Source organism: Somniosus microcephalus, chromosome 8 (genome assembly GCF_052327205.1).
Source record: "Somniosus microcephalus isolate GS21.2 chromosome 8, FLI_Smic_1.0, whole genome shotgun sequence".
In the NCBI taxonomy this organism is placed as follows: domain Eukaryota; kingdom Metazoa; phylum Chordata; class Chondrichthyes; order Squaliformes; family Somniosidae; genus Somniosus; species Somniosus microcephalus.
In genome coordinates, this window is record NC_140994.1 from 21974175 (window position 1) to 21995268 (window position 21094).

Here is a 21094-nt window from a genome sequence, read left to right on the forward strand (position 1 = left end):
TGACGCTACCGTTCCCATGCTTCAACCAAGCTGTCTTTTAAAGCGACCCATTGTATGAATGCAGACAGTTTTTAAGCTCACCCACCTCAACAACAGCAATAACTTGCATTTATATAGCGCCTTTAACATAGCAAAGCATCCCAAGGTGCTTCACAGGAGTGTTAATGAGACAAAATTTGACACTGAACCACACAAAGAGATATTAGGACAGGTGGCCAAAAGCTTGGTCAAAGAGGTAGGTTTTAAGGAGCATCTTAAAAGGAGGAGAGGTGTGGAGAGACAGAGGGGTTAAGGGAGGGAATTTCAGAGCTTCGGGCCTAGGCATCTGAAGGCACTGCTGCGAATGGCGGAGCGATGGAAATTGGGGATGCTCAAGAGTCCAGAATTGGAGAAGTGCAGAGATCTCGGAGGCTTGTAGGGCTGGAGGAGGTTACAGAGATGGGGAGGGGCGAGGCCACGGAGGGATTTGAAAACAAGGATGAGAATTTTAAAATCGAGGCGTTGCTCAACCAGGAGCCAATGTAGGTCAGCGAGCACAGGGCTGATAAGCGAACAGGACTTGCTGAGAGTTAGGATACGGGCAGTGGAGCTTTGGACGAGCTCAAGATTCCGCTCAAATAATAATAAAGCTACTTACAAACAGTAATCTCGGACTTGAAAGATATCCTCATCATCACAGCTCATATTGCTTGGCAACCTTCCTTCATGTTTTAAGAAACTATCTAAAAAATAATTCTCCTTTGTAGTGGAAAATGGTCAAAATAGTTGACTAAAAATACACAAAAGTACCGTTAAAAAAAATCACTGATTTTTTTTTTAAAGCTCACAGAAATAACTAGTATAAATTATAATCGTATGTAACATCAACACAAAAAGTAATAAAGAACTACTAAAATGTTAGAAGCATGAAATATTTTATTTGTAAAAATTACATACTAAATCTGAAGGGGACATCATTACAGTTTCGGTGAGTATATTGTGGCTGCTGTGTTCTCTGCGAAGTACATTAATGGTACATCATAACGGCATTATTGTGCATGATAAATAGATCTGTTTCCCTTTAGTAAACTTCATTTTGTTAAACAGCCGACTGGTTGCGTTTCCTTGATAAGCCACTGCAGCGCCTCCGGTCTTTCCTGCTTCTTCAGCTCCGCTCCAATCACTTCTCTGCATGACTGATGGTAGAGGTTGATCCAATCACGCTGAAGGACATTGAAAAAAGTGGCGTTATTCATCATAAAATTAAACCATAATAAACAAAGCTGTTGAGTGATTGCATCGCTGGACATCCGTTGGGAGCACCAACAGGGGCTGATTTCTGAGACAACTGAAAAATGAAAATTCGCACTTTAGTGCCTGGGACATGAAATTTCAATGGTTGTGAACATAAAGCCAGATGGGTTTCCCACACTCTAATGGGTGCCTGATGAATGTATAATTGCTCTAATCACATATGCATCCACAGTATGTACGCTTTCATGTCAAATAATTGTGCACATTATGGGGATGAGTGCAAGACTGCAAACTCGCTCACCTCCTGCTCAAATACATTGCAGGAGGCGATATTTGTGATATTAAGTTGTTTTTTTAATCCAATTATTTTTCTCTCAAAATCCAGAATGTTATTTTAGTAAAATATAAAACTACAAGTTAAACTCATCAATTGTACTTGCCCTGTCATCCTCCTATTCTCTATCCTTTTTTTTAAGCTAGTCTAAACTAATCTGTCTGTCCAATACCTCAATTCCATAAAGAATGAATTTTAAAACCATTTGTTCATTCTTTCTTATTCCTCTTACCTCTCACCATTCATTTTGGAGGTGGGATCCACTCTTTAAAAAAATGGATTTTCATAGACTGAAAACTAGTTGAAGGCGAATTAAAACCTCCGAATGCAGCAGTTGACACGGACCTACTGACTCTGTGAACTTGCTGGCAATCCCTGATCACCCAGACAACCCAACCAGTCCACAGCGCTTTAATGATTATTTCAGCTCAGGACATTTCAACAAACTCCGTTCCCTGGCCGTCGATTCCATCCCTCTCCGTGGCAACTGTCTGAGGCTGAACCAGGCCGTTCGCAATCTTGCCGTTGTGTTTGACGCGCCGAGATGAGCTTCCGACCATATATCTACGCCATCACCAAGACCGCCTACTTCCACCTCCGTAACATTGCCTGACTCCGCCCCTGCCGCAGCTAATCTGCTGTTGAAATCCTTATCCATGCCTTTGTCACCTCCAGACTCGACTATTCCAATACTCTTCTGGTCGGCCACCCATCTTCCCCCCTACATAAAATTGAGCTCATCCAAAACTCTGCTGCCTGTGTCCTAACCCGTACCAAGTCCCGTTCACCCATCACCCCTGTGCTCGCTGACAGACATCGGCTCCCAGTCCGGCAACGCCTCGATTTTTTTAATTCTCATCCATGTTTTCAAATCCCTCCGTAGCCCCGCCGCGCCCTATCTCTGTAACCTCCTCCAGCCCGACAAGCCTTCGAGTTCTCTGCGCTCTTCCAATTCTGGCATAAGAACGTAAGACGTAGGAGCAGGAGTCGGTCATTTGGCCCCTCGAGCCTGCTCCGCCATTCAATAAGATCATGGCTGATCTGATCTTGGCCTCAACTCCACTTCCCTGCCCGCTCCCCATAACCCTTGACTCCATTAAAAATCTGTCTATCTCCACCTTAAATATATTCAATGACCCAGCCTCCACAGCTCTCTGGGGAAGAAAATTCCAAAATTCACGACCCTCTGAGAGAAGAAATTCCTCCTCATTTCCGACTTATTCTGAAACTATGCCCCCTAGTTCTAGATTCCCCCACGAGGGGAAACATCCTCTCTGCATCTACCCTGTCAAGCCCCTTCAGAATCTTGCGCATCTCCGATGATTGCTCCACCATAGACAGCCACACTTTCAGCTGCTTAGTCCCTAAGCTCTCGAATTCCCTGCCTAAACCCCTCCATCTCTCACTCCTCCTTCAAGACGCTCCTTAAAACCTACCTCTTTGACTAAGCTTTTTTTCCCCCATCTGTCCTGATATCTCCTTCTGTGGCTCAGTGTCAAATTTTGATTGATAACGCTCTTGTGAAGCGCCGTGGGACGTTTTGCTACATTAAAGGGGCTGTATAAATGCAAGTTGTCGTTATTAATTAAAACTAAAACAAAAGTAATTATCGGAAAAAAGCTCTACTTCGCAGGGTTTAGTTCTCAAGTCAGCACTCCAGACAGAAATCATGTTCTGCTTTAATGACACTATAATTATATTAACAAGACTCCACAGCCGCTGCGATGATCACTCATTACAAGCATCCAACCACTGCCACTTGATGGGCAGTTGCTTCACAACGGTGTGCATAGATATGAGTTAGATCCTTTATTTTGTTCATTTCTAACACTTATAATGGATTCTCACCTCTTTTTGTGTGAGTAACTCGAAGTTGATCATTTTGGTTTGAATTGGAACTAGAGTCAATGCTTCAAATGTCAGGCTCTCTCTGTTCAGAAATCGGTACTAAACAAAAATAAAGGTTAGACTTAATACAATGCAGATAGTCCGTTATCACACACAGAACCTGCTCGCTTTTGCAATGAAAGGTTACTGTTAGTACATAACCTATGAGACACAAGGCATACTCTAAGACAGGTAACACACCTTAACTAGCAATAATAGAAAGCAACAAGTTGGTAATGTTAAATAAAAACAGAAAATGCTGGAAATACTCAGCAGGTCAGGCAGCATCTGCAGAGAGAAACAGAGTTAACATTTCAGGTCGATGACCCTTCGTCAGTTGGTAATGTTGTTGGATCCGCACACTCGGCAATACAAATCTCTACCATCCTTTGTTAAATCTTTGAATACAAGCTTAATACATTTCTATTTAGCCCAACTCCATGGGAGACCAGGATTCTATCTGACTAACAGGATTCCAGGGATTATGACACTTGAATAGTACCCATTTTTGTTGCATTTACTCACAATCATTCAAGTGACTGATTTACCTTTGGTATTACAGGAAACTTTCGATCTACCGGCACCTAAATAACCGGAAATCTCGGTTAACCGGCAAAATTCAGGAGTAGGTTCAGGTAAGTTTTAATACTTGCCTTCCTCCATCTGTTGCTGTGCAAGGGTGTGGCTGCCGCTGTTGCTAAGCTACAGAGATGCTTGGAACTTTTGGCCATTGTTCTGAACCTGTTGCTAAGCAACAGGTTTTGTTGCTTTATACGGAGCTCTCATCTCCGTATCTTTTACTATAGCTTTCGGTTATCCGGAATTTTTGATGAACCGGCACCACGTCGGTCCCGTCGGTGCCGGATAAAAAAAAGTTTCCTGTAGTTGCACAAGTCAATCAGGTTAAACTCATTGGCTACGAACATCTCACGCTCAGCATTAAGAGTCTATGGGTTTTCTGACCAGTTTTAAGTCACAAATCATTGCTGAAGTGACTGTAGCCCCATGATAGAAAGTGCAGACTGTGATGAGGTCAGGTTAATGTTGAACAAAGACAGATTTTCTCAATTTTATTCTCCTCAAATTTTCCTCTTGCTGCTTGAAGGGAGGTGAATTCTAAACTAATCTGCGGAAACAATATTTCAGTCAGCGAGTGGTCAATCTATGGAACAGGCTCCCTAGGGAGACGGTGGAAGCAGTTAGTATTGATTCACTCAAATGAAAATTAGATAGATTTCTGTCAGGAAAATAAGATTTTGGCATACACTGTCTGAGTAATTTGAGACATGACATGTGGTAAGTGTAGCATGCTTGGGAGGAATAGATGATTTTGGACATATGTTTCCCAAAGCTCTCCACCACTGGGCCTTTCCTTGTGCAAGATCTATTGTAAACTAATTGATAGAGAGTGATTGCTATGATCAGTGAACAACTCCATTATCATTGTATCACACAATGGTAGAAGGTGAAATAAATGGACTATAGTCTTTATCGTCTAGTTGTTCCCCTGTTCCACCTTTCCTGATGATGGCAGCTCAGGCTGAGGCACTCATGAGCAGCCATCCTTCATGTGTGAACTTGGCAGTGGGTGTCGTGGGGCGGAAATGGGAAAATTGGGTTATTTGACCGTGGGAAGCATGAAAGCCAAACCCATTCATTCAGTATTCACACGAGTACACTTCCAACAAGAGTCACTGGATTCCAATTAGGAACAAGAACCATTTGCTGGTTTTTCCCTTGGCCGGCCTGGGAACGTTTCCATCAGATCCTTCCCCTCACGAAACAGATTGACAAGCAACCAACAAATTATTCGACAACCTGCATTAACCCTTCTGTTCTAACTAGTTACTTTTCAAATACACACCGGAGAGGGGTGAGGAAACAGGTGGTTGAATAATTACAGTCTGATAGCAAGCCTTTCGATGACAAGTTCACTGGTTCTTTAATGAGGAGGGATGAAAGTCTTCTGAGCATTTGAGCCATTGTAAGCAACTTATTCCATTGAAACGGCCATTAATTGTTTTCAGCACCACCAATCTGATCTTTACTCAAAGTAAGAATAGTAACTGTCGGAAATGCACACCAGGTTAGTCAGAAGCTAAGGGAAGAAAGATACGTCAACACTTGGTCAGAATGGATCTGATGAACCATTGCACCTGGAATGTCGATCTATTTTCCACTTTCCACTGCTGATTAATCTGCTTTTTTTTTTTTAATTTGGGATTTCCAATAGTCCCAGGTTTTCTTTTTATCTTATTGGCAGGTAAAAAACCCCACATAGCTGCAGAGGCAAAACATTACAGTCAAAAAAACAACTTCAATGATAAGAGGATAGCCAGAAGCAAATATTATAAAAGAACGCAAATGGACTAGAAATAGGGGGGGGGGGGGGGGGGGGGAGGTGAGCACAAGATAGTTAATATTATGAACGATTACTTCCTTCAAGTATTCACGAAGGAAGACACGAGCAACCTGTCCTCTCCAAACAGTGATAACTAAGGCAAAATGAATGACTTTGATACAAATGAATTAGAAGTCCAAGGCTGGCTGAAAGGGCTCATAACAAATAAATTGTTTAGTTGGTGGTTGACTATAAGGAAAGTAGACTGCAAGTTGTGGGGGTTGAAATGTATGATTGAAGTCCAGGCTTTCAGACACCAGTGTCCCAGAAGAGTCTATAACGACATGCTAATAATCTTCCATTAGAAAGAATTCAATATCAGGACATCTGCACTCGGATGCGGTTTGCCTGTGTTGATGCAAAAACGTATCCCTGAGGTGGCTGTCCAGAATACCCAAGGCAGATTGAAAAAATCTGCACTGCCGTGCTGCATGCGATAATAAAATCACAGTAAAAAAAACAAAGTTTCAAATCAAAATGAGCGAACTGATTGCTCAGTGGGTAATTGCACTTGTGTGGCATTCAGCCACGCTGTGCAGGAAAGTCTCCGTTTCCATCCTCGGTCTGCACTGCTTGCCCTTATCTGCTGAGCACTGTTGCTGTTGTTTCGTGTGACTGGGAGAGCTTATAATGGGATGTCTGCTTTGGCTCTCCATTCGATGGCCTCCTGAGATGCCGAGTGAAGAGTGAGGTGCCTCCCGCAACAGATCTCAGTGGGCAGGTTGATGTGATGTGTTCCATGGTCTGGGACTCATGGCCACAGTCACACCGTGGGTCATTTCTCATTGTCCACGTCCACTTGTGGAGCAGGTGGCCGCAGCATCCACGCCCTGTGCAGATTCGGTTGAGCACTGACCACGAAGCCAGGGACCTCTGCTGTTGGCTCAGTGATGAGGTGTTGGTTCTTTATGCTGAGCACTGATTGGAAGCATGCGCTATAACAGGCCTCACTGCGCTTGCTGGGAGTGCGCGTGTGAGAGTGAGTGAGAGTGAAAGAGAGTGAAAGAGAGTGAAAGAGAGTGAGAGAGAGTGAGAGAGAGTGAGAGTGAGAGTGAGAGTGAGTGAGAGAGAGTGAGAGAGAGTGAGAGAGAGTGAGAGAGAGAGAGAGTGAGAGAGAGTGAGAGAGAGTGAGAGAGAGTGAGAGAGAGTGTGAGAGAGTGTGAGAGAGTGTGAGAGTGTGAGAGAGTGTGAGAGAGTGTGAGAGAGAGTGAGAGTGAGAATGTGTGAGAGTGAGAGTGTGTGTGTGAGTGGGTGTGAGTGAGAGAGTGAGAGAGAGAATGTGTGAGTGTGAGTGTATGAGAGTGTGAGAGTGAGTGAGTGTGAGAGAGAGAGAGAGAGTGTGAGTGAGTGAGTGTGAGTGTGAGTGTGTGAGTGTATGAGAGTGAGTGAGTGTGAGTGAGTGTGAGAGAGAGTGAGAGAGAGTGAGAGAGAGTGAGAGAGAGTGAGAGAGAGTGAGAGAGAGTGAGAGAGAGTGAGAGAGAGAGTGAGACAGTGAGTGAGAGAGAGAGTGTATGAGAGTGCGTGTGTGAGAGTGAGTGAGTGAGAATGAGAGTGAGTGAGAGAGTGAGAGGGAGTGAGAGAGAGTGTGAGTGATAGAGTGAGTGAGAGTGTGAGTGAGTGTATGAGAGTGCAAGTGTGAGAGTAAGTGTGAGAATGAGAGAGTGAGAATGAGAATGATTGAGCGAGTGAGTGAGTGTGAGAGTGTGAGAGAGTGAGAGTGTAAGAGTGAGAGAGAGTGAGAATGTGAGAGTGTGAGTGAGAGAGAGTGAGTGAGTGAGCGTGAGAATGTGAGAGTGAGTGAGTGTGAGAGTGCGGGAGGCGTGCGAGAGGTTTCACCCTCCTCAGTCCACCAAACATTGACTGAGCAGTAGGGTTGCGAAGTGGTGGAAAGTTTCCGGGAAATTTTCCACGGGAAGTTTAGCTTGGGAATTTTGCCCAAAAAAGCACATGCTAGCATAATAATGTTTTTTTTGTATTTCTTTCACTTTTTTCCCCCACAGGTCCCCTCTTAAAATTACTAAGAGATGGAATCTTAATTATTAAGGAATTTCTTAATCAATATATGTTTATCTTCTTACTTGGCTTGTTTTAATAATTACAAGTTTTGTGTGTGACTGTGAACAAATGTGTCCTGATTGGTTGGATGAGTGGATGAGCGATTAGCTCCCTCTATTGGTGATGTAGCGTCATGCGTGCACAGGTCATGCTTCCATCACAAGGAGCATCAGGAAAAATTTACTCACCCTGTTGCAATCGTGCTGATCGACCGCAGTTCGACACAGAGACGAATGCCTTTTATTTCTCTGCATAGAACAATGCCACGTTTACCGTTGGATGTGTGGAAGCATTTTACCCCAGGCATTAAAGATGGAAAGACTGTGTACATGTGCAAACACTGTACAAAGCCATATGTAAAGAATGCCACAAAGATGCAGCATTTATCCAAGTGCAACAACTTCACTCAAAGCTCACAGCAGTCAGCCCAGAGTTCCTCTGCTTCCATTCAAGAAGATGATGGTTCACATTCAGCATCAGGCTCCTTATCATCAGCAACTCCTGGCCCACTTGGAAGGTTCTTTGATACAATGGATGACCATAGCCAGAAGAATGCAGATGAGTGCCTTGCTCGAGCTGTATATGTGACAGGCTCACCTCTCATGCTCACAGCCAATGTGTACTGGAAGAGATTTTTCAATGTTATTCGCTCTGCATACTGTCCTCCCACCAGACATGCTTTGTCCACTTATTTGCTGGAGGCTGAGTATAACAGGGTCCAAGGAAAGCTCAAAGAAACGATAGCGATGGCAGACTGTGTTGCAGTTATCTCAGATGGTTGGTCAAATGTACGAGGGGAGGGCATCATAAACTACATCGTCTCCACTCCTCTCCCAGTGTTCTTCAAGAGCACAGACACACAGGCACATACACTGCTGATGAGCTGAAAGCGGTCATCAACGATCTTGGATCACAAAAGGTCTTTGCAGCAGTTACTGACAATGATGCGAATATGAAGGCTGCTTGGGCTCAAGTGGAGGAGGCCTACCCTCATATTACGTCTATTGGGTGCGCAGCTCATGGGCTCAACCTGCTCCTCAATGACATCATGGGTTTGAGAACCATGGAAACACTGTACAAGAGAGCCAAGCAAGTTGTTTAGCATGTCAGGGGAAAACAGGTAGTTGCAGCAACCTACAACTCCAAGCAAACAACAAAGAACAAGAACACCACACTGAAGCTGCCCAGCAACACTAGATGGGGTGGCGTTGTCATAATGTACAACAGCCTTCTGGAGGGTAAGGAGTCGCTGCAAGAAATGGCAATATCCCAGTCTGGGGATATGGAAACCACCATCAAGGAAATACTGCTGGATGATGTGTTTTGGGAGAGAGTGGTTAGCAGCCTTAAACTACTCTCACCAGTAGCATCTGCAATTGCTCAGACTGAAGGAGATGACGCTGCCTTGTCAAATGTTCTCAGGCTTTTTGCTGATTTAAAAGAACAAATCAGCATTGCCCTACCCACATCCCTGCTGCTCAAAGCAGAGGAGAAGGCAATTGTTCAATTCATACAGACGCATCAAGAATTTTGTGTCAAGCCGATTCATGCTGCAGCATACATGCTGGACCCAAAGCATGTTGGGAGACCAATACTTTCTGGAGAACAGATCAACAGCGCTTACAGTGTGATTTCTACCCTCTCACGCCACCTCAATCTGGACGTGGGCAAAGTTCTGGGAAGTCTGGCAAAAGTTCTCTACCAAGCAAGGTCTTTGGAATGGGGACGGGATATGGGAATCATGCAAGCATATCAGTGCACATACCTGGTGGAAGGGACATTGTGCATCTGAGGCCCTGTCACCCATTGCATCGGTGATACTCCAAATCCCACCTTCACTAGCGGCCTCTGAACAAAACTGGTCACTTTTTGGGAATACGCATTCAAAGGTGCGCAACAGGCTGACTAACGAGAGTGGAGAAACTGGTGGCTATCCGGGCAAACCTACAACTTATTGAGCCAGATACAGAAGTGTCCACCACACAGCTAGACAGTGACACAGAGGAGGAAATGGACACGTCAGAGCCAGAGTCAGAGAATCAGGAGGAGCAATGATGAGTAGAAGACTCAGAAGACTCAAAGGGACAAAATAAGGACAAATTACGGGCTAAATAAGCTGACGCTCTTTTTATTTTATTTTAGATGGGTCTTTTTTGCGGGGGTTCAATAAAGTTCAAAATTATAACCTAAATAAAGTTTTGAAAGCCTGTTTTTATTTGTATGGAACAGTATGTCTATTTTGATGACAAAGATAATATAAGGGTCAGAGACAAAAACCATCAGTGTGCAAAAAACTCAAAATTCCCAAAATTCCCATAAATTCCCGAAAATTCCCATGGAAAGTTTCCTCTTTTAAAAATTCCCAGAATTTTGCAACCCTACTGAGCAGCATCTTGTGCAAGATAGTGGAAGGCTGCCAGAACCCCTGGAGTTTGCTCGAGTACTATGTCACTGCCTCCAGATAAAGAGCGCATGCAACAACAACAGAAGAAAAGTGGATCACAATGGCTTACATGAAAACAAATTAATTAACACAGAACTAGTGATTTTGTTTTTTCATTCAAATTCTTGAAAGTCAGACCTGGTCCAGTTTTGCACTAGGCCGCAATTAAATCTATTTTTTAAAAATAATTTCACGTTTTATTGCGTATTTATTTGGGATAATTCCTTTTCAAATTATTTTAAAATCAACAGCCAAACAATATAATGGAGGCCACTGTGTCTCTTTTACCATTTAATCAAAGGTTAAATCCAGGCACACTACGTCTCACATTTGGTTGCATTTTACAATCGACCACAGGCACATGCCTGGCTAATATTTGCTAAAAAGCCTTGAAACATATACTTTAAAAATAAGGTTTTTTTCTTAAGAACAGAAAAAGGTCACTTCGCCCACCAAAGCCATCCTTTTTCTGATAGACCTCAATCCCACCATCCTGCCTTATCAGTGTCTCCAGAAGCATACCTTGTGACCCTTATAAAGTATTTTCAAAATACAGAGACTTGAATGAATTGCTTGCCCTACACCCAGTACAGAAAATATAAAGGGCATTGTGTGGCAGTACTTACACTGCTACGTAAAATACAATGATAAGTGGTTGGAAAAATAAAGTGGATACAATCAAAGGAGTCAAATTACTGAAAGATAGACAACCTCAAGTAATTCATGAGACTATACCAGCTAATGAGACCAGGCCACCTTAACCCTTTTCATCTCAGACCTCACAAACACTCAATACAACACTGACACTCTGAATTTCTCTATAGGTTCTTCTTGTTCATAACCACAGATATTTAATATTTTCACCAGAATTCATGTTGGTTTGCACTTCGCTGCATCTCCGATTCCTTCAGAGAATGCTGCACAGTTGTGAAAAGTTATTGGGCCGGATTTTACAGTCAGTGGCGATTGAACGGCACCAGATGTTCATTACGCTTACTCTTGCCCACAGACTTCCTATGGGATTTTGCACTGGAGCTTGCTGTGATTAGATAATCGTTCTGGCGCAGCACTCTCTACAGGGGATCTGGGGACCTGTGCAAACAGGGCAAGCAACTGCGCACCTCCTTAACCAATCAGATTGAAGAATCCTTTCAGAGGCACGCAAAGCTTGAACCAGGAAGTGTCAGTTAAGAATACTTAATTCAATGCCAAACCATGTACAGAAAGCGAAATAATGAGAGGGAAAGAAAGTTGGGATTAAGCGAGAGATAAAAAAGAGACAGGAAGAAAAAGTAAAACAAAATTTAAGTAAAAAAAAAATCTCCAACAATAATTAAAAGCTGAAGGAATGAGACTCAGCACTTCAACGCCGAGTCTTTCGGTGAGACAGCGGTACAGTGAAGCTTCTGGAGCAGCAGGGCAACTCGGACAGAAACTTCCAGATTTCCGCATTTAGCTGCGCGTGTGCAGTCGCCGGAGGTTGCTGTCCGATTTACTCTTTAATAATGGTGAGTGCGGAGAGCCTCACCGTTATTTCTACCGCAAAATCCGGGCCATTGTTTAATATAGGTTCATGCCATCCTTAGGGATTTTTGTTCAAACGTAAAATACTGGTCTGTGGCAGCAAAGCTAGATTATGGAAGCGGCAATATCTTATCAGAGTTAACAGTATTCGGTACGGCACAGTGTGTCAGCTTCTATACTCAGGCATATGTGGCTGTCCAGGTAATTTATCATAGACCTTCAGCGAGATGATAACATCTGGTTTAGCAACAGCTATAATAGGTCTAATTAGGCAGGTAGAAATATTTAATTAGGATATTGTAGAACCTAGTAACAAAAGATCGCAATGTAATTTGTTTGTAAGAGACAGACTGAAGAAGGAGCTTTCTGTCATTCTTGTCAAGTGCAGTGCATCCATAGTTTTGTTTGAAGAGGCTGGGAGATTCAGTGCCCTAGACAGGGGTTCTCAACCGCAGGGGGGGGTCTGCGAGAAGGTTTCAAAGAGGCCGCAGACCCCTGGTTGAGAACCCCTGGCCTATAGGACATGTTTTCAGCGGCCCACTGGCCTCCCCAGTAAGTAGCCAAAGCAAGAATCACTTTAGTCCCCGGTTCCCGCACAGGACGCGAGGAACCGGAAACCGCCGTTTGGCCCCAGAGGCTCATGGTCATCGATCTGCCGTTGTGTCAAGGAGACGGCGTCCAGTCTCGGCGGGCGCGCTCCGCTCGGCTCGTTAGTAACGGACAAGAGGAGAGGCAAGAGCTGGTACGGCCCACAATACCGTCGGTCTGATCAGCACTCTATCAGCTCCAGTGACACTTTACCAAGCTTAGTGATAGTCGACTAACCTCGGCGACAGGCTAGCAACTTAAGCAGAACTCTACTAACCTCGGTGACAGGCTAGCAACTTAAGCAGAACTCTACCAACCTCAGAGTCAGTCTCAACTTAAGCACCAGCAACCAGTTTCACATCAAGTAAAACTAAAATATATAGGTTTAATTGTATAACTAATTTTTATACAGAAAAAAATTCTTGTGTTGTGTTACAGGGGCGTCTGTGGAATTTTTGTAACACGGGTCTCAGAAGCAAAAAGGTCGAGAACCCCTGCCCTAGAACACTGTTTTTGCACTGCTCGGATCGGAGTTTGAATTCAGTCCGCACCAATGGACGAAAGGCTCTCTTAACACTCCCAAGAGAAAGGTTGGGCAGCCTTTAGGCCTATTTCCTGCACAATGAAATCCATGGCACTAAACCAGTCATCATTCTTGCATTAATTAAGCCATCTATTTCAAAAGAGGCCATATACAGGAAACTCTTTATCCGGCACCAACGGGACCGGTGTGGTGCCGGTTTATCAAAAAGTCCGGATTACAGAGAGATATAGTTTAAAAGGTACGAGAGCTCCGTACACAGCAACAAATCCAGGCTTCGCTGTTGCTTAGCAACATGTGCAGGAACTCCGGCCACAGACCAAGCGTCCCTGTTGCTTAGCAACAAGTGAATGAACCCCAGTTACACAGCCACAGATCCAAGAACTGCCACTAATATGAAGTAAAACTTATCTGAACCTACTCCTGAATTTTGACGGTTAACAGAAGTTTCCAGTTATTTAGATGTCAGTTAAAAGAGAGTTTCCTGTAGATGGGCAGCCGCGGAAAATGGGAATTTGTAAACAATGCGAGGTGACCTGCATGTGACGCACGCTACAGCTGAACAAGCATTGCCTGATGTGAGCCCTGCGTCCGACAGAGCAAGAAGTTCCATTTCCCCAACATCTTCATACCGGACGGTGATGTGACCAAATTCCAAGCTTTTTTTTTTACAAGACAGGTGCCACGAAGCAGATTAAACGGACTTGGGCAACACCCAGCAGAGTCCAATCAGAGTCCACATTTAAAAAGGTGAATCGTTCAAAATGAGAAGGAAACACCCGATGCTGATAATTTACCTTGGTTTGTGCAGGAACTACAAGCATAATACTTTCAATCCGTATTCCAAAACTACCATCCTCATAAAAGCCAGGCTCTAGAAAAATGAGAGAGAGTTAATGTCCTACAGATATCAAAACACTGTATCCATTAGTTATGTCAGATGGCCATTATTGCATGAAGAGCAAAAGGAGTCTTGTTAATTCAGTTTTAATGCGGTGTCTCATTTTCTCACTATTAGCTTCGATAACAATGAAACAAATCAGTTTCTTTTAGGTCATACTGAGTTATACATTATGGTCTTTTCGAAGCATTCCTTCCCATAATAGGATTCCTTTCCGTAACATGCATTTTAATCATTATTGCTTGTATAATTAAGCAATCAGTGGTGTCTAGCTGGGAAACGGAATGAAATGCAACAAACTTGGAAGGGATGTTTTGATGACTACTGCATTAACAGTTCACCTCCATTTGTTTTCAATTTTCTCTGAAGTCTTTGGTACTTTAATACATCACTTTGCAAAGTACTATTAATTTGTAAAATTGTGTAATGTCGTAGAGTAGAATATCTTATTGACGCTGAATACCAGAAATCCGTGACTGAGTCTCCAAGAGCTTGAGCTGGTCTTGGACTCAAATACAGTTGAACGTGATTCCGCAGCCCCCCCCCCCCCCCCCGGCAACAATTTCAATTTCACTAACTCTCAGCCAGTCTAGCAGAGGAGAGATTGTACCGCATCTCCGAGAGCAGGAACGGCTAGCAAGGCTCGTGCTACCCCCACACCCCCCCCCTCACCAAGGGCAAGTCAGGGTCCCTCTGATAGAAGCTGCAGGCTAGAATGTCCTGGATAACCTGGCTGAAGGAAGAGGTAGAAAGCCAAAGCTAAGAATAAACAGAGGGAACGGGAGAGAATATAAATGAATTAGAAGATTAACCCCAGGGCTGCTCTAGTGCGCCTCTAGTGACTATTTCAGAACGGCGCTTGGGTGCAGATCCCAACAGTCTCCACGTGACCGACAGAGAGCAAGGAAGTGATGGGGGGAAAGCATCAAAGATACAAATGACAAAGCAAGTCAATGGAAAATGTGACACTTCATCTTGTGTGCAAAGCAATATATTTCATTTAATGTCTCCTCATATGTATTAACTTCACTGTTCCTTCTAACGAGATATGAAAGTATCTATTCCTTTTAAGGATCATTAATGCGGATAAGTTTTGAAGCTTGTCGAGAGTTGCCAATTTGGTTATTGTGCTGCTGTCTATATTGCTTATTTAATCTGTAGGTGAATTTGTCGCACACCTTGTGCAGTGGCAGACGTGACTGTTTTGCTATTATCTGGCAATGTGCCAGAGCTAAAACAGGAAAAGTCACAAAGACTTACATTAACCACTTCTCTCAGTGGCAGCGCGAAGCGCTAAACGTGTAACAATTACTTCAAAAGTGCAATGGACTGCTGTTATGTAGGAAAATGTGGCAGGCATTTTGACCGCACCAAAGCCCCACAAAACAGCAGCGAAAGAAAGACTTGCATTTATATAGCGCCTTTCACAATGTCCCAAAGCACTTTACAGCCAATTAAGTACTTCTGAAGTGCAGTCACTGTGGTAATGTAGGAAACGTGGCAGCCAATTTGCACACAGCAAGCTCCCACAAACAGCAATGTGATAATGACCAGATAATCTGTTTTTTTTAAGTGATGTTGATTGAGGGGTGAATATTGTCCAGGGCACCGGGGGTTAACTCCCTGCTCTTCTTCGAAATAGTGCCCATGGGATCTTTTACATCCATCTTAAGACGGGGCCCTCGGTTTAATGTCCCATCCGAAAGACGGCACCTCCGACAGTGCAGCACTCCCTCAGCACTGCACTGGAGTGTCAGCCTAGATTTTTGTGCTGCAAGTCTCTGGAGTGGGACTTGAACCCACAACCTTCTGGGTCAGAGGAGAGAGTGCTACCCACTGAGCCACGGCTGACGACGAGATAAATGAACAGATTAATCCGAGTGGCGTTGGGCGAGGGAGATTGTTGGAAAGGACACACTCAGAAATATCCTGGAATCCAGCTGGATCAAACAACAGTAACGTTAAGAATGTGACTAATATTAAAAATAGCCACCAGAAGTGCATGTTTACATTAAACTAATTAGAAGCATTTCAGCTCTTCAAGTTAATGCGATGCTTAAATCTCTAGTGTCCTTTAGTGGTAGAAAACAAGCTTTGCAAAAATAGGAGCTCATTATTTAAATGAACAGTTGTTTACAGTAAGATTAAATCCTGCTGTATATGGTCCCCAACATAAATCTGTAGTAACGTGTAATGTCACTGACTCCTCTGCAGCACTAATGCTACTATGAAATAATTCATGCCAATGTGCTGGATCACTCAACTCCTGATTGAGGCAGAAGACCTCCCTTTCACCCCTCCACTGCTGACAGTTCGGTCAAATACTGAACTGGTTGAAGAGTCAGCCAGAGCTGCGTCTCAAAATGTTTTACCATTTTGCTGATGAAAAAGTTTCCTTCTTGTTTATTCATGGAAGAAGGGAGGGGGAAAGGAGAGGAAACAAAATTCCTTCTGCTGGGAATTCCCATTTTTTAAAAACTCATGGAGGCTTTTTTCAGTAAAGCTATTGACAGGAGGAATTTCACACCCTAGATGTCATCATACTTCATGAATAATCTGTAATAGACAATTCAAAGAGTGTGATAATATTGACATCTGGTGACAGGAAAACGGTACTGCAATTGTTCGCAGGCTTTTGCTGCTTTCTTTTATTTATTCCCGCATTGGACTAATCAGTCACCTGCAAACTCATTTTTAATGTGGAAGCAAGTCATCCTCGGTTCCGAGGGACTGCCTAAGAAGGAGAAGATTTTATTTGTAAATATAATTCAGTGTCGCAGTACAACACATACTGTACACGCAGATGGCATATCCACTGCCCGTGGCACGTATGACAAATAGCACATGGTTGATGGTGGCTTCTGGACAACCCGAGCAGCTTTGTGTTTACTTGCAAAAGGAAGCAGTTTTCAAGGACATTGCCGAACAGGTTACATATCCCCACTGTCGGGCCCTGTGGACTTGTCTCAATCTGGAACACAGCCGTCCGTTCCCCACCCACCGAGTTCTCGCCCGTTGACCAGCTGCACCACTATTCAACTCGTATGTCACCTTTACTCACCGTCACTCAGAATCATTCCAGCTTCAAGAGGCTCATCGGCGAACGTTTTGTAACTAATACTGCAAGGCCCTTCGTGGACGTTCAGGAAAGACCCAACCCCATGTCCCGTGCCGTGGAGGTAATCCAAACCATGATCCCAAAGGGTGGCTCTTGCAAAAGAGTCGAGGAGGTGCCCTGGCAGGAAGGAGCATAGCAGAAGTGAACATACTGCGGTGTCATATATACCCCCAAATCTGTCAAAAGACCCCGCCGCCCATGCCCACCCCCCCAAGCAAGGAAATCTGTGGGGTGCTGGCTTTTTTCAGGGCTTCATCACAAAGCACCGCTGAGATGCCGCAGGATTCGAACCAGGCGAATATACAACTGTGGAGCTCTATTAAGTAAATGGGACATTTTACTCTATCAAAATCCTTCATGATTTTGAACGTCTATTAAATCCCCCTTTCGCAAGATCCTGCAAATCCATTGGCAGGATAGGCGCACCAACATCAGTGTTCTCGTTCAGGCCAACATCCCCAGCATTGAAGCTTTGACCACGCTCAATCAGCTCCGATGGACGGGCCACATCGTCCGCATGCCTGATACGAGACTCCCAAAACAAGTGCTCTACTTGGAGCTCCGACACGGCAAGAGAGCCCCAGGTGGGCAGAGAAAACGCTTCAAGGACACCCTCAAAGCCTCCTTGAAAAAATGCAACATCCCCACCGACACCTGGGAATCCCTGGCCCAAGACCGCACAAAGTGGAGGAGAAGCATCCGGGAAGGCGCCGAACGCCTCGAGTCTCTTCGCTGGGAGCAAGCGGAAGCCAAGCGCAGGCAGCGCAAGGAGCGCACGTCAACCCAAGCACCCCACCCACCCGCCCCTTCAACCACCGTCTGCCCCACCTGTGACAGAGACTGTAGGTCCCGCATTGGACTCATCAGTCACCTGAGAACTCATTTTTAGTGTGGAAGCAAGTCATCCTCGGTTCCGAGGGACTGCCTAAGAGGAAGAGGCGAAATCTCCCTTTAACCTTCGGAGAACAATCCCACCTTCTCTAGTCTCCCCACTATGTCGTCCCAGTTCATGTGCTGAAGCCCTAGTGTGGAGAAGACTGAGGCAGTTTTTAAGCTCTGCACCTGCACGGACTGGAGATGGCATGAACATAGGCAGAGTGAGACAATTTGCATCTGATCCAAGCTAGATTTGGAGCTAGGGTGAAATGCACTGTGTGACGTAAGAAAACTACTAGGCACTTGGTCAGAGTATTAAACAAGGCTTTAATCAAGTGTTTCACAACATGGAAGTCTAGTTATCCTTCACTAGTTCCTGTTTACAAAATGTCCCTGAGCAAGCTGGGCCCGTGCCCGAGTATTTACACTCTCCCTGGACAGCGCCACCAGCAGGCCGCCCAGTATATTTCATAAGTCATTTCTACATGAATGGCATGATTTATGACACTGCTGGTGTAACACCTCCAGTCCAGTGCTCCAATGCACTACAGCAATATACACTCAGCTCCACAGGCAAAGAACTACAGCTAAAATTCATTTTAAGATTGATTAATAAAACGTTCTTATGGACAATGGGAGGAGGAACTGGTTAAAATCACAGGTGGAAATGTTCCACTTACAAACTAGCCACTCACAAGGTAAAAGCTCTTTCTCAAAACATATCTCTTAGACCAAGCTTTGGATCACCCCTTCTAAATCTCTCACAAAGACTGGGTATTGGCTCTTTTTCTCCCCGTGAAGCTACCTGGAACATTTTTCTACGTTAAAGGTGCTTTATAAATCTAAGTTGCTGTTGCACTTTCCACCCTCAGCCAAGATGAAAAAAAATCTCCCCATCGTAAAGTACACAGGATTACATAGAATTTACAGCACAGAAACAGGCCATTTGGCCCAACGGGCCTATGCCGGTGTTGAAACTCCACACGAGCCTTCTCCCACCTTACTTCATCTCACCCTATCAGCATATCCTTCTATTCCTTGCTCCCTCGTGTGTTTATCTAGCTTTCCCTTAAATGCATTTATGCTATTCGCCTCAGCTACTCCCTGTGGTAGCGAGTTCCACATTCTAACCACTCTGGGTAAAGAAAGTTCTCCTGAATTCCTTATTGGATGTATTAATGACAATCTTATATTTATGACCCCTAGTCTTGGACTCCCCCCACAAGTGGAAACATCTTCTCTTCGTCTAATCGATTCATTCCATTTGTAATTTTGAAGACCTTTATTAGGTCACCACTCAGCCTTCGCTTTTCTAAAGAGCCCCAGCCTGCTCAGTCTTTCCTGATAGCTATAACCTTTTAGTTCTGTTATCATCCTTGTAAAAATGTTTTGCAACTCCTCTAGTGCCAGTAATAATAGTATATTGCCTCCCAGCTGCACCTGAATTTTTATAATCTATCGACTTCACTACCCCATTGCGTTAATCCTCAGTTCAGGCGTTAAATTTTTTTTTTAAGAATATCTATTTCCAGCGTTTAAATCTGAACAACAGTGTTTGATGAGCAAAAGCTTAGTTCAAGCAAATTCAAGTTAAAATCCCACTGCTTGCTCAGTTATGTCGATAGATTTTTAAAGGTTCACCAATTTCTTGGTTTCGTTTAAAAAAAAACACTCCTACTCATCAGGTGGTGAATAACTTTTAAAATAGAATTCCAGTACTAGTGAACGCATTTGAATGAGTCTCTACACAAACCCTGTCATCATCCACTACCCTAATAAAATAGAAATAAAAACTCCGCGGGAAAAGTGATCCGTCCGTGGCTAACTAAAGAAGTTAAGGGTAGGATTAGATTAAAAGTAGAGGCTTATAACGTTGCAAAGAATAGTAGTAAGCCTGAGGATTGGGAGAGCTTTAGAAACCAGCAAAGGATGACCAAAAAATTGATAAAAAGGGAGAAAATAGAATGAGAGTAAACTAGCAAGAAATATAAAAACAGATTGTAAGAGCTTCTACAAGTATGTAAAAAGGAAGAGAGTAGCAAAAGTAAGCGTTGGTCCCTTAGAGGCCGAGACAGGAGAAATTATATTAGGAAACAAGGAAATGGCAGAGACTTTAAACAAATATTTTGTATCTGTCTTCACAGTAGAAGACATAAAAAGCATATCAAAAATAGTGCGGAACCAAGGGGCTAATGAGAGTGAAGAACTTAAAGTAATTAATATAAGTGGAGAAAATGTACTTGAGAAACTAATGGGAATAAAAGCCGGCAAATCCCTGGACCTGATGGCCTACATCCTAGGGTTCTAAAAGAGGTGGCTGCAGAGATAATAGATGCATTGGTTGTGATCTTCCAAATTTACCTCAATTCTGGAACGGTCCCAGAGGATTGGAAGGTAGCAAACGGAAGTTAAAGGGGAACCAGTGGATGTCGTATATTTGGATTTCCATAAGGCATTCAATAAGGTGTCACATAAAAGGTTGTTAAGCAACATAAGGGCTCATGGGGTTGGGGGTAATATACTAGCATGGATAGAGGATTGGTTAACGGACAGAAAACAGAGAGTAGGGATAAACAGGTCATTTTCAGGTTGGCAAGCTGTAACTAGTGGGGTGCCGCAAGGATCAGAAAGGACCGAGTGTAATGTATCTAAGTTTGCTGACGATACAATGCTAGGTAGGAAAGTAAGCTGTGAGAAGGGCACAAAGAGCCTGCAAAGGGATATAGACAGGTTAAGTGAGTGGGCAATAAGATGGCAGATGGAGTATAATATGGAGAAATGTGAGGTTATTCACTTTGGTAGGAAGAATAGGAAAACAGAATATTTTTTAAATGGTGAGAAACTATTAAATGTTGGTGTTCAGAGAGATTTAGGTGTCCTAGTACAGGAAACACAGAGGGCTAGATTTTTGTGGAACCGTCAGGCGGGGTTTCAGGCGTGTGGGGGGGGGGGGTGGAAAAATCACGAATTTGGGGGTCCCGACACCATCCCGCCCAAAACCAGGCAGTTTTTAGCCTAATCCCTATTTTGAGGGGTTTCGTGTGGGTTTCCCGACGGTTCCAAACCACGCCAGGTTAGAGCAGGCGGGCCGTCGGGTTGAAGGAGTTGGAGGGGTCGTGATGTCGGTGCTCAGGTGAGTGATGGGTGCATGAGTGCAAAGGTAAGTGTGTTTGGTGTGTCTAAAGTGTGTAAA

At 43.9% G+C, this 21094-nt stretch overlaps 1 protein-coding gene across 7 annotated transcripts in view; it reads right to left on the reverse strand.

The window, feature by feature from the left end:
- Positions 1-895: 895 nt before the first annotated feature.
- xpnpep1 (X-prolyl aminopeptidase (aminopeptidase P) 1, soluble) overlaps positions 896-21094 on the reverse strand; it is a 112766-nt gene continuing 92567 nt past the window's right edge. For 5 of the 7 annotated variants that reach the window (XM_085994327.1, XM_085994325.1, XM_085994323.1 and 2 more), the window contains exons 17-20: positions 16969-17142; positions 13804-13880; positions 3416-3514; positions 896-1202 (exon numbers count right to left, since the gene is read on the reverse strand). In XM_085994327.1, the coding sequence (XP_085850453.1) occupies positions 1071-1202; positions 3416-3514; positions 13804-13880; positions 16969-17142 (482 nt within the window). In that variant the 3' untranslated portion in view covers positions 896-1070. The remainder of the gene's footprint in view (positions 1203-3415; positions 3515-13803; positions 13881-16968; positions 17143-21094) is intronic. The other 2 variants (XR_015079186.1, XR_015079187.1) reach the window with 2 other exon arrangements.